Here is a 13069-nt window from a genome sequence, read left to right on the forward strand (position 1 = left end):
TAAAAAGATAGATACTAACATCACAGTATAACCAAACACAAACACACACACACACATCTGCCTCCTAAAGCATAAGATGACAATCCAACAGGAGTCCCAGACACCTTTCAATCCAACGGAAGCCAATTGGTTCTGCTTCCTAGAACCTCCAGATCTCCCAAGTTAAAGCAGAAATCGACCGGAGAAACCACATTCTCTTAAAAGTTACTAGAATATATCTCAACTAGTTCACGTATGAGGACATTCAACTATCCCAACTCAATGTCATATAATTTTCACACTGTAAACACTGGTTTTTATGTGAGACTTTCTAAAAAGGCCTTATTTTCTTTTGCCTTCAGTGATGAGTAAGAAAACCGTAGCTCATTCAGAAGCAAAAAACAACTGACAGGACAGGATTTCATTTTCTCTTCCCTCCACATAAACCACATCATGACGCCTCACAAGGTCGGGAACCACACCTGCGATATTTATTAAAGAATGAACTTTAGAAATAAACCTATATTTCAAAATTCAGGAAATATATTATTGTCATTATGGACTTAATTACCTAATCCTGAGTTCAAACAGACCTGCATTAAGAGATGGTCTGGTCCCGCTTCTTCCTTAGAGGAGGTGCCCTGACGGGTCCTCCAGCCCCTGCAGCTCTGGGAGGAGAAGGCCCACAGCACCAGCTGGCCTTTCTCTAATTCTGTGACCCTCCCAGCTTCTCTCCTTTGGAAGAGCTTGTCCTAAAGGGGGTTGCACGGATTCTATCATGATGCTTTCTACAAGGGCTGAACTATTTCTCCTGAATGTTTCACATCCATTAATGAATCTGCAATTAACTATAACCCTTGTGTATTTTTTATATAAAACTGAAATAAGCTAGGTGTCTATGATCTTTTCTCCATTTAAAAAATGTCCATTTTGAAAACACAGAAATGGAATGGAAACATCACTGCTTTGTTTCCAGCCCAGTATTTTTAAAACAAGTTATATAATTTAAAAGTACATGACAGTCAGGAAATTCCCTGGCGGTCCAGTGGTTAAGGACTTGGTGCTTTCACCGCCAGGGCCCGAGTTCAATCCCTGGTTGGGGAACTAAAATCACACAGCCACGCAGCCGGCCAAAAAAAAAAAGTATATGACAGTCAAATAAAATCAATAGTATATAAGTGCTTTAAAATGAAAAGTAAATGTTTCCCTTTCCCCAGACCCACATGTTCTCTTGTGAGAAAACTGCATACATTCTGCTTTTCTCCAGCTAATGTCATTAACCAATGTTCCCCCACGTTACTAAATAAAGCTCTTAGGAAATCATTTTTAATGGTCAAATAATATCCCATCCAGGGGAGAAGATGCTCCACTTTAAATCCTAACGCCCCATTTCTGAGCCCCGACAAACTACTTCGTGGCACCTGTCTCTTGGGAGCTGCCGTGAGGACCACGCCGGGAGTCCATTTCCCACCTATCACCGTGACGGGGCTACGCGCCACACACTGGAGATTACGGTCATAAGCGTGCTCCCCCTTCACTGGGCATCACGGTTCTTTCCAGTTTTGCTATCAATCACAGCAACAGTCTCAGGGAGCCTAAGGCATGGCTGTCCTTAGGGCTCTTCACCCAATGCCGAGCTGCTTCCCAGGGGCTGTACCTGCTCCACTTCTGCCTGAGTGTTAGGTCTGCTTTTAACGTACGCCCTAAGAGTTAGACCTTTGATACACCTGAAAAATGACAGTACACTATTTTAACGTGTGCTTCTTTGAAGTTTATTTAACCGTTGGAATTTCCTCTTTTTTTCCAGTTCTGGGCCCATTTATCCACAGGGGTCTTACCCTTTTAAATGGTACTTTAAACTGGCCTGCAGGAGTCTACAGTATCTGCAATAATATTTTGCCCACTAGATTTGCAGTAATGTTAAGCAGCTGTTGAATAGTATTTTTTTTTTAAATCAAGAACCAGATGTACAAATTTCCCTTCTATTATCAAGTTGTTTTCTAGTATATGTCCTTTTGATTGTCTAAACTAGTAACTGTCCTTTCCAACCCTGCTGCCATACATTTTACAAGCAGGCTGCTTCTTCAGCAAGTCAGTGATTACGCAGTTCAGTGGTCCTGCATGCTGCCAGGTGCCTCCGGGTTAATGTAACTCGTGCAAGTCACCAAGGCTGAAGGCCGTCGGTGCTGCCAGCCACGCTTCCACCCTTCTGTACAGAGCTCCTCCACTAGCTAAGAACCCACCTAAGATTCTGGAAAAAATGTTCTTGACTGTCAATTGGCACTATGTATTTTTGAAGTGTCAATTTTTACATTTTTAGATAGTTCACTTCAAAGCCATCAAAAAACTGCATGATAACTTCATTTCCTCAAATTACTGTTTGCCCTGATTGGCTGTTGGTTCCTATGACATTCCTCATTTGAGCATAAATTTCTGTTGATTCAACCTACTTTATCTCATGCTTAAGAATGACCCCCTGAAGTCATTCCTACGTAGTTCCATGAATACATTTACCTTATGTACAATCTAATTAGCACTTATGGCTACGAGATGGCATCACTGAGGTTTTGCATACTTTAAACTCTATCTGTATGAGCTTTGTAAACAGACCAAAATTAAACATCCCACTTATTCTTACATATAATGGGATTTAGAAGCAGTGAGCTGTGGCGAAGTGCGTTCCTACAAAATGGCAAGACAGCTCAGAAGTACACAGTAGTCTCGCTTCGAAGCTGTGCGTAAAATCAACCCACTCAACAGGAACCTTTATTTTGGTTATCACTCTACCAAACTCCAGGCATCTGTCAACTTTAAACATATCTCTAGGTTTTCCATACAGCTCAAAACGAGCGCAGCACGCGGCGGGGCTGGGGCTACCAAGCAGCGAGTCGGTGAGTCCCGTTCCAGGAGGGACAGAGCGGTCAAGTCCAGCCTCAGCACTGGGACTCTTACTCACTTTAACACAGCTGGGGTATCCAAACAGGGCTCGCAACAAGACGAGGAAGATGCCCCATTATCTGCCGTTTCTGCAGAGGGAGATAGACAGTTAAATTGTTCTTTATACTAAAACCTTAAATTTCAAAAATTCCTATTGTGCTTCCCCAGAAAGGGCTTCCAGAATTATAAACTCATATTCTGCCCTTATACTAAGTAGAAAATAAAACATTAATAGTCTTGTAATGCATTTCAAGCTTGCATTCTGAATAACTATACTGTAATATAGTATTGAAAGTTTATTAAAATAGAAATCCAAGTTTTGGACAAAAGAAATGGAAGAACTTAAAAGACCAAAGAAAAGCACTCAAAGTGAGCCCAGTTAAACTGTACCAAAAGAGGACGTCTGCTAGTACTACAGCGATTTGCTCTCTCACTGATATACAGGGATTAGAAAGGAACAGTTCCAGTAAAACTCCCTAAAAACTTACGCTGACACAAAATCTGCCTCCTAGCTAAGAGTATCTTGCTGAGTTTTGCTCAGATACGAAGAGCAAACAACCCTCACGCCTCTGCCATCCTAGCCTCGTGCTGGGGGCAACCGGGTCTGGACATCCCCTGGTGCTACCTGCAAGGCAGAATCCAGAACACACACCTAAGTTACTTCAGAGTCGACACAGCAGTGGTTCGCTTACTGAACAGTGTCTTTGCCCATCTTCACTGAAGCCTGCAGTCTCTGCCCTTGACTACCGTAGCTTAAGCCATGCAGACACGAGTCCCCGACACCACCTCACTCTTGACCTCTGACGGGACTGGGAGGACCCCCGGGGGAGAACCCTGCTCTCCTGAGTTCCCCAGGCACCTCCTCAAGCTCCCGCAATGTCTAGGCGCCCAAGAGGAAGAAGAGGGGAACGGCTATAATCACAGCACTCCTACTCTGACCCTGACCTCGTTGAGGGGATTCTGAAAGTCATGTCAGAATTCCCTGGGGAGCTTCTTTAAAAAGCCGTTTCTGGACCTCGCGGCAGACCTGTAGAATCAGGATCTCTGAGATGCACTTTGGTATCCCAAGCGATACTTATGCTGACAGACACAGAAGAACGGTCCCTAATGTTCACAAGGCCACCTCCCCCAACTCTGCCTGTCCCACCAAATAGGAGACAGTGGAAATTACCGATGGCAGGTCAGATCATTTTTCCTTTCCTAAATACAAAATATATCCTTACACCTGTTACTCTTTACTCAAAGGCGTTATTTTAACTCAGCCCATATTAGCATATCCTACTCCTGTGAAAGAAAAGATGGCTTCAATGTTTCTTACTTTTACTCTTCGTTAAAATGAATAACCTCTCAAATTATTATGGAATATTAATAAGTTAAATATTTTATTAGCATCCTTTTGCCCTATTGCTACACCTGCAAAAATCTAAATCAAAGTTATCTTAGAATCCCTATGAGACAATTATAGAAAAAGAATTAAGCCCTGGTTATTCAACAGTGCCCTACAATTGCACTTTACTGTCAGCAAACAAAGGCCAGAGACAATCCAGTGTACTACATTTAAGAATTAGGAAAATTAGCTCTAACAAGTATAGTTCTACTTTCTCCAATGTTTCCTGCATCTGAGTCACTCTAAGCTATAAATCGGGTCACTTAAAAGAGCACCGGTGGGGTAAAGAAACGACCCAAAGAAAAAGCACGGGATTTACTATGCTATCAGCATAAATGTCCCGCTTTATAAACGCAACAGATAAACATGGCACCAAAACAAGGACAATCCTTTTAAACTAAGCTATTCAAAGTAAGCTCCCAAGCTCCTGCCAGTCTGCAAATGTGTTTTGCTCTGGGCACTACAGATGAAAATTTTTGAAAACACCCTCTCAGTTAAAACCCCTGTAAGTTAATAGGAATTATGAACTTCTTTAGGGGGGAGAGATCATGAACTTCTTAAAAATTTGAAAATCTATGGAAAATTCTCCCAGAAAAGAACATAAGCTATTCTGACCAATTTCAGGGAGCCCATCCTCACATCCCAAGGGAAGACTGGCCGTTTGTGAATCCTACTGCTTCTCTTTCGCCGGTGAACGTGCCGCACTTTTTTTTTTTTTTAGTTTTTACATTTATTCTTTTTTTTATTGGAGTATAATTGCTTTAAAATGGTGTGTTAGTTTCTGCTTTATAACAAAGTGACTCAGTTATACATATACATAGGTTCCCATATCTCTTCCCTCTTGCGTCTCCCTCCCTCCCACCCTCCCTATCCCACCCCTCTAGGTGGTCACAAAGCACCGAGCTGATCTCCTTGTGCTATGCGGCTGCTTCCCACTAGCGATCTATTTTACGTTTGGTAGTGTATATATGTCCATGCCACTCTCTCGCTTTGTCACAGCTTACCCTTCCCCCTCCCCATATCCTCAAGTCCATTCTCTAGTACGTCTGTGTCTTTATTCCTGTCTTACCCCTAGGTTCTTCTTTAAATCTTACCGGCAAAGCAATCCAACACGATGAAATGACCAAACGGAAGGCGGGACGCGTTGTGAGGCGGGGCTGCGTTACCTTTTCAGCTATGCTGTACAGAACCTCGTCCATCTTCATACAAGTAGGGTCCCAGTCGTGTCCAAACCGAATGACGACCACGCGGTCTTCTTCCGAGAGGATGGCCTGATCCACTTGCCAGCCATTGTGCAGGTGCGGGAGCATGTACGACATCTTGGGGCCGACGGGTCTGCGGGAGGGAACCACCGGCCAGCTCCTCCCAGCTCCAGCGCGGAGCACCCACGGGGCCCCCACCCCACGGAGCCTCACCCCGCGGGGCCCCCACCCCACGGAGCCTCACCCCGCGGGGCAGTCGGTGCGCTGCCGGGAAGGCCAGGCCCGCTTCCACCTCGACCCCAGACCCCGACCGACCCCACCAACGGATCGCCTCCGCCCCGCGGCCCAGAACCCAGGGCGAAGGGACCCTTGCGGTCGTGCACCCACGCCTCCCTCGCCACCCGCTCCGGCGCCCGGCCCGGCACGCACACTGGGCCCTGCGGCTCAGCGTTCCTTCCGGGCGTGTACGCACGCCCGCAGTGCGTGCGCGCCGGCGAGTGCGTGCGCGCGCCCCCGGGCAGGGGCCTGGGGGCCGACTGGGCGCCGCAGTGACGGGCGTGGCTGGGAGGTCCTAATGGTGAGAGACTCGGAGGCGGTTCGGCTGGGTAGGGCTGGTCCAGACCTGCTGCCTCTCCGGTTGGTCCATCGGAGTCTGAGCTCCTACGGTGCCACCGGGGCCCGGGGTGGACGGACCGGCCCGCCGGGACCCCGGGCTGGACGGAGAGGATGGCATCGCTGAGGAAGGGCTCGTCCCCGTTTACCCCCAGGCGAAGTCCCCCAAATTAATCATTTTGGCGGTCACGCTTTCCAGACGTAAACACAGTTGCTTTACTTGTCAAAAGCAAGTAATTAACAGAAGAGTCCTGGTAAGACTCACACGCGCCCAAATAATTTATTTAAATTAGTATTTCTAAACATATTTTATTGTGGTAAAATATATATAATATAAAATTTACCATTTTAGCCATGTAGTTCAGTGGCATCGTTGACATCCTTGTACAGCCATCACCACTCCAAATACTTCTTTTGTTAAAAAGCTTTGTTGAGGTATTATTCACATACCATAAAGTGATTCCCCCATTTCAAATAAGATGGTTTTTCCCAGAGTTGTGGAACACTACAGTCTGATTATGGAAAATTTTCATCACCCCAAATCCTGTACTCATTAGCAGTCAGTACCATACTCCTCCCATCCCTTTGGCTTTTGTCAACTACTAATCTATCCTAGACATTTCACGTAAATGGAAGCATAAGTATGTAGTCTTTTGTGACTGACTTTGTTCACTTAGCCTAATACTCTCAAGGTGCACCCACACTGTAGCAGGCATCAGCACACTTGACCCTTGAGCAACAGGGGTTTGAACTTATACATGTACTATGTGTACTACATGATCTGCAATTGGTTAAATCTGCAGATGGGGAACCGCGGATATGAAGGGCCAACCGGAAAATTATGCGTGGATTTGTGACTTCACAGAGGGTCATGGTTGAAGGGTCAGCTGTACTTGGTTCCTTTTTGTTGCTGATTAATCTATTGTTTGGATATATTGCATTTTATCTCTCCATCAGTTAACTGACATCAGGGTTGTTTCCACTCTTTGGCTGTTGTGAAAAATGCTGCTATGAACATTTGTGTACGAGTTTTTGTATGGATTTTAAGTCTTCATTTCTCTTGGGTATGCAGGTGGCGTGGTTGAATCATGTGATGTTTACTGTTTTGAGAAATTGCCACACTGTATTTAAAAGCGGCTATACCATTTTACATTTCCAACAGCAATGTGGTGGGGTTGGATTTCTCCACATCTTTGTCTACTCTTATTTGTGTGTTTTTGTTTTTGTTTTTTTACAATGATATCCTGGTAGTTGTGAAGTGATGTCTTATTATGGTTTTGACTTGCATTTCCCTAATGGCTAGAGATATAGAGCATCTTTTAATGTACTTATTGGCAATTTGGAGAAATGTCTATTCATGTCCTTTGGCCACTTAAAAATGGATTAGTTGTCTTTTTATTATTGAGTTGGAAGAGTTCTTCATATATTCTGGATAGAAATTCCTCATCAGATATAAGAAAATATTTCCTCCCTTTTTTTTTTTTTTTTTTTTGTTTTTTGCGGTACGTGGGCCTCTCACTGTTGTGGCCTCTCCCGTTGCGGAGCACAGGCTCCGGACGCGCAGGCTCAGCGGCCATGGCTCACGGGCCCAGCCGCTCCGCGGCATGTGGGATCTTCCCGGACCAGGGCACGAACCCGAGTCCCCTGCATCGGCAGATGGACTCTCAACCACTGCGCCACCAGGGAAGCCCTCCTCCCATTTTATGAATTGACTTTTCACTTTTTATTGGTATCATTTGCAGCATAAAACTTTTAAATTTTTATTAAGTCCAATGTATCTGTTTTTCCCTTTGTTGCTTGTGCTTTTGGTATCGTGTCTGAGAAACCATTGCCTAACTCAAGATCATGAATATTTATTCCTCTTTTCTTCTTAGACTTTTAAAGTTTTAACTCTTACTTTTAGGTCTGTGATCATTGTGAATAAATTTTTATGCACGGTGTTAGGTAGGTGTCCAACTCTATTCTTTTGGGTTTTTGTTTTGTTTTGTTTTGGCGGTGCCACGCAGCTTGTGGGATCTTAGTTCCCCCACCAGGGATTGACAGCTCTGTTCTTTTGTATGTGGATATCCAGGTGTCCCAGCACCATTTATTGGAAAGAGTTTTCTTTCCCCATCACATTGCCTTGGCTCCCTTGTTGAAAATCAATTGACTTTAAATATAAGGATTTATTTCTGTAGTCTCAATTCAATTCCATTGATCTGTATGTCTAGCCTTATGTCAGTACCACACTGGCTTGATTAGCGTAGCTTCGTGATAAGTTTTGAAATCAGGAAGTGTAAGTCCTCCGACTTTGTTCCTTGTCAAGATTGATTTGGCCATTCTGGGTCCCTCGCATTTCCATATGATCTTTAGGATTAGTTTGGCAATTTCTGCCAAAAAAAAAAGAAAGCATCTGGGATTTTGATAGGAATTGTGTTGAATCTGTACACCAATTTAGGGAGTATTGCCATCTTAACACTATTAAGTCATCCAATCCATGGATATGGGATGTCTTTCCATTTATTTAGACCTTCTTTAATTTTTATGACTTTTATAGTTTCCAGTATTCATGTCTTGCCCTTTTTATTAATTTTATTCCTAAATATTTTATTCCATTTGATGCTATTTAAATGGAATTGTTATTTTAAATATTTTCAGATTATTCGTAATCAGTGTATAGAAATAGAATAGATTTTTGGAGGAGGGAGGGAACAATCATTTTTTATTTTTATTTTATTTTTTGAATCTTTTAAAGTTGTATCAACCACACATAATTCAATGGAAGTTTTTAGTGACACATCTTTAGTGCCTTTCTAAAGCATATAACTTAGTCGTCATAGATATAAGCATTCTATGCCTTTTGCACTCATACTTCATAGTTTTACGGGACATTTAAATTATGTAACTTCAATAATCCACAAAATTTGCATAAACTGGTTTGGGATTAAATTCGATCACATATAATTCAACTGGTGACAGCAAAAATGCACAGATGTATAGGGAGCCGCTTGAGCATTCAGCTTGGTTTGTGAAGAGAATGAAGAAATGCAGTTACTCCTAAGAATCTATTAGGTAGAGGTCAATGTGAAGATCTTTGAATGTATATGGAAAGTGATGTTGGCATGCTTGTAGATTTTACAAATCTATGTTATTACACTGAAAAAACATAGTAATATGGAGACTGCAAAATAGAATCGATTTTTTTCATTTGTTTTTATCTATTTTGTTTTTCTCCCAGTTTTATTGAGATGTAATTGACATATAGCACTGTATAAGTTTAAGGTGTACAGCATAATGCTTTGACTTACGTACATCATGAAATGATTATCACAGTAAGTTTAGTGAGCATCCAGTATCTCATATAGCTGCAAAAGAAAAGAAAAAGAAGAAATACTTTTTCCTTGCGATGAGAACTCAGGATGTATACTCTTAACAACTTTCATACGTAATATACAGCAGTATTAATTATATTAATCATGTTGTACATTACATCTCTAGTACTTATCTTATAGCTGGAAGTTTGTACCTTCCGACCACCTTCTTACGATTCCCCCTCCCCCCAACCCCCCACCACTGGTAACCACAAATCTTATCTGTTTTTCCATGAATTTTTTGTTTGTTTTTTGAAGTATAATTGACCTACAACACTGTGTTAGTTCCTGGTGCACGACATCGTGATTTGCTATTTCTGTATACCACAAAACACAATTGAGTTTTGTATAGTGATCTTGTAGTCTGCAACCTTGCTGAATCATTTATTATTTTGAATAGTTTTTTAGTGGATTCCTTGGGATTTTCTATATATAAGATCATATCATCTGCAAATAGGGACAGTTTACTTCTTCCCTTCCAATCTGGATGCTTTTTAGTTTTTCCTTGTCTAACTGCCCTAAAACATCCAGTACAATGTTGAATAGAAGTGGCAAGAGTAGACATTTTGTCTTGTTCCTGATCCTAGGGGGGAAGCACTCAGATTTTCACTATTATGATATTTACTGTGGGCTTTTCACAAATGCCCTTTATGAGGTTAAGGAAATTCTCTTCTATTCCTACTTTGTTGAGTGTTTTTTTTTTTTTAATCATGAAATGTTGTTAGGTTTTGTCAGATGCTTTTTCTAATGCATCTGTTGAGATGATCGTGTGAGTTTTGTCCTTTATGCTCTTACCATGGTGTACCGCATTGATTTTTGTGTGTTAAACTAGTCTTGCATTCCTAGGATAAATCCTATTTGGTCACAGTAACTTTTCAAAATATGTCGCTGGATTTGGTTTGCTAGTATTTTATTGAAGATTTTGTGTCTGTAACTCACAAGGGATATTGGTCTGTAGTTTTCTTGTGGTATCTTTGTCTGATTTTGGTAATAGTGGCCTCAAAGAATGAGTTGAAGTCGCCAGCCCAGACAAGAAAAATCGATTATTTGACCAAGACTCTGCATTTCTACTTCCATTTCCTCAAAAAGTATCTGATCATTTAGAGAATGGGAATAAATAGGCTAAATCATCTCTGAGTTAATCAAACTTCTTGAATTACATTTTTTAAAAAGATTTATTTATTATTTATTTATTTATTTTATTTTTGGCTGCGTCGGGTCTTCGTCGCGGCACTCAGGATCTTCCTTGTGGCATGCGGAATCTTTCATTGAGGTGCGCGGGCTCTTGGTTGTGGTGCACGGGTTTTCTCTTCTCTAGTTGTGGCACGCAGGCTCCAGGGTGCATGAGCTCTGTAGTTGTGGCGCGCGGGTTCCAGAGTGTGCGCTCTGTAGTTTGCAGTAGGCGGGCTCTAGTTGAGGCGTGCTAGAGCTCAGTAGTTGTGGCACACGGGCTTAGTTGCCCCTGGGCATGTGGTATCTTAGTTCCCTGACAAGGGATTGAACCCATGTTCCCTGCATTGTAAGGCGGATTCTTTACCGCTGGACTACCAGGGAAGTTCCTTTAATTACATTTTGTCTTTAGAAATTGAATTCTTCATTTAAAAAAATGATTAAACATAAGCATTAAATAATGCAGTCTCATGTTCTCAAGTAAGAGCAAGACAGATGTTTGGTGGAAGATGTCCCTGTGTCTCCTAACTGGGAAAGGATACACATGTCCGGACAGAGTGCCCATTCCTGCAGAGCAACTGGCTTGAGTTAAGTTGAGAAGGCGGCAATTTGACTGAACTAATTGTTACTAATAAAAAAATCACTGGAGAGGCTTATAACTTTTCTAGAGGGATTTGCATTTTTAAAAGAAGAAATGTTTTAAGTCATATGTAAGACAATGTTACAGTGAGACTTTCCTCTCAATTTCAGCAGAGGCCCCAAATTGAAGATTAAATGATTGAAAATGCCATATTCCAAATAAAGAAGGCAGACCAGATTTTTCCAGATTTTGCAGAGGAGGTAAGAAAATGTGTTAGGGAAAAATTGTGACATCGTTTCTCTGGAGGAAGTTGTGGAGTGATGTACAGTTCCATTCTCATTCTCTTCTCTTTCGGAAAGAGAGGGATGCTTCCATCCTGCCTCAAGCCAAGCAAAGGAGTTCTAAAAGAACCCCTCACTTTGGGTGGGAAATGGTCAGGAGGCAAAAGACCCTGTCACCCAGGACTGTATGCTTAGCTGAAGAAATTTCTACATCCAGGCCTGCTAAAGGGACCAGAGTTGAACTCTTGGGAGAAACCCTCAAATTTATGCAGTGTGCTCTCTTTGAAAGTGGCCAGCGCTCAACCTTACTTACCCTAAGAGCAATGCAAATATCTGACTGCAGAAAAATAGATAAACTGAGGTGTATTTATTGATATTATATAGCTGTAAAGATGAATGACTACACCTCCATGTATAAACGGGGATGAATCTCACATACTGACAAGCTTAGAAAAAAAGCAGGTTACCAAAGACTACATAAGGTATAATTCCATTAACATAAAATGCAAAAATATGCCAAACCAGACAATATATTATTTAGGCAGATTTTCTATCTATCTATCTATATCATAAAATTCAAGATAGGAGTTATATCTGGAGCAGCAGGGAGTGGCACAGGGAAATTCAAAAGCAGCGGTAATGGTATATTTCTTAAGTTTGGTGGTATATAACCAGGGGCTCATTTTATTGCTGTTTTCATAACATGCATATTTTATAACATTGTGTATTTGTAACATGTATTTAATTTAAAAATTAAGGCCAGTTTTATCAAATTCTAATTTTTTCATTATATTTACTCCCAACTGAACACAGCAGGGATTCTGGCAATCTGTGAATTCTTCTTGCTGGACCAAATTCAATAGAGGCCCTCTGGCTAGGTAGCTGGATGGTAATAAAACTCCAAATAATCTTTTGTGACAGGTAGTATTCACTTTTGCAAGGCGATGCTTTCTCAAGAGCTTTTTTATGATCTTGAGATAGAATAGTAAAACTCTATATCCTCTTTCAGTCTAGACTTTCCAAACAGTTCTAAGAAGCTTTCCTCCCTTATTTGTATTTTATTTATTCTTTAGTTTTTCAACAAATATTTATTGAGCATGTACATGTGCCAGACAGGATATCAGGTGCTGTTATCAGGAAATAGAACAATAACAAGACTGAGTCCCTGCCCTCATGGAGTGTAGTCTAGCAGAAGGCCTGACGTTACACAGGAGATCGTACCCTGAATTTGGATTCACAGCAAAGTCCTACAGGTAGAGTTTAGGGTATTAAGAGAACATTTAGCAGGAACACACTTAGTTTAAGGAGTTCAGGAAAGGCTTCCTTGAGGATATTACGCTTAAATGGGGACCTGCAAGATGAGTGAGAACTAGGGGAAGAGCTGGGGTCCAGTCCGGGCAGCCAGGGAACAAGTCCAGTGCCAGGAGCATGGCAGTTTGGGTAAATGTGCAGCTGAAATGATCAGCACACACAAGTGGTTTGCTGGGTGGGCAGGCCAGATAATGGGACCTCTGTGCTTAGGATTTTGTACTCTACCATATGAACAAGGGGCTTTAAGAGGGGATTAACAT

The 13069-nt window shown here is 41.9% G+C and overlaps 2 protein-coding genes across 6 annotated transcripts in view; one reads left to right on the top strand and one right to left on the bottom strand.

Moving 5' to 3' along the window:
- TXNL4A (thioredoxin like 4A) overlaps window positions 1-13069 on the bottom strand; it is a 33898-nt gene that overhangs the window by 6544 nt on the left and 14285 nt on the right. Inside the window, exons 1-2 of one of the 5 annotated variants that reach the window (XM_030868267.2) lie at window positions 5935-6013; window positions 5470-5638 (exon numbers count right to left, since the gene is read on the bottom strand). In XM_030868267.2, the coding sequence (XP_030724127.1) occupies window positions 5470-5622 (153 nt within the window). In that variant the 5' untranslated portion in view covers window positions 5623-5638; window positions 5935-6013. The other 4 variants (XM_030868265.2, XM_030868266.2, XM_070047083.1 and 1 more) reach the window with 4 other exon arrangements.
- Window positions 1-13069, top strand: part of LOC115859363 (putative 2-hydroxyacid dehydrogenase SE_1879) — a 32406-nt gene that overhangs the window by 5982 nt on the left and 13355 nt on the right. The window contains 2 exon segments of the mRNA XM_030868271.2: window positions 5379-5601; window positions 11388-11477. Coding sequence (XP_030724131.1) covers window positions 11412-11477 — 66 coding nt within the window. The 5' untranslated portion in view covers window positions 5379-5601; window positions 11388-11411.

The sequence above is a fragment of the Globicephala melas genome, chromosome 13 (genome assembly GCF_963455315.2).
Source record: "Globicephala melas chromosome 13, mGloMel1.2, whole genome shotgun sequence".
Taxonomy (NCBI): domain Eukaryota; kingdom Metazoa; phylum Chordata; class Mammalia; order Artiodactyla; family Delphinidae; genus Globicephala; species Globicephala melas.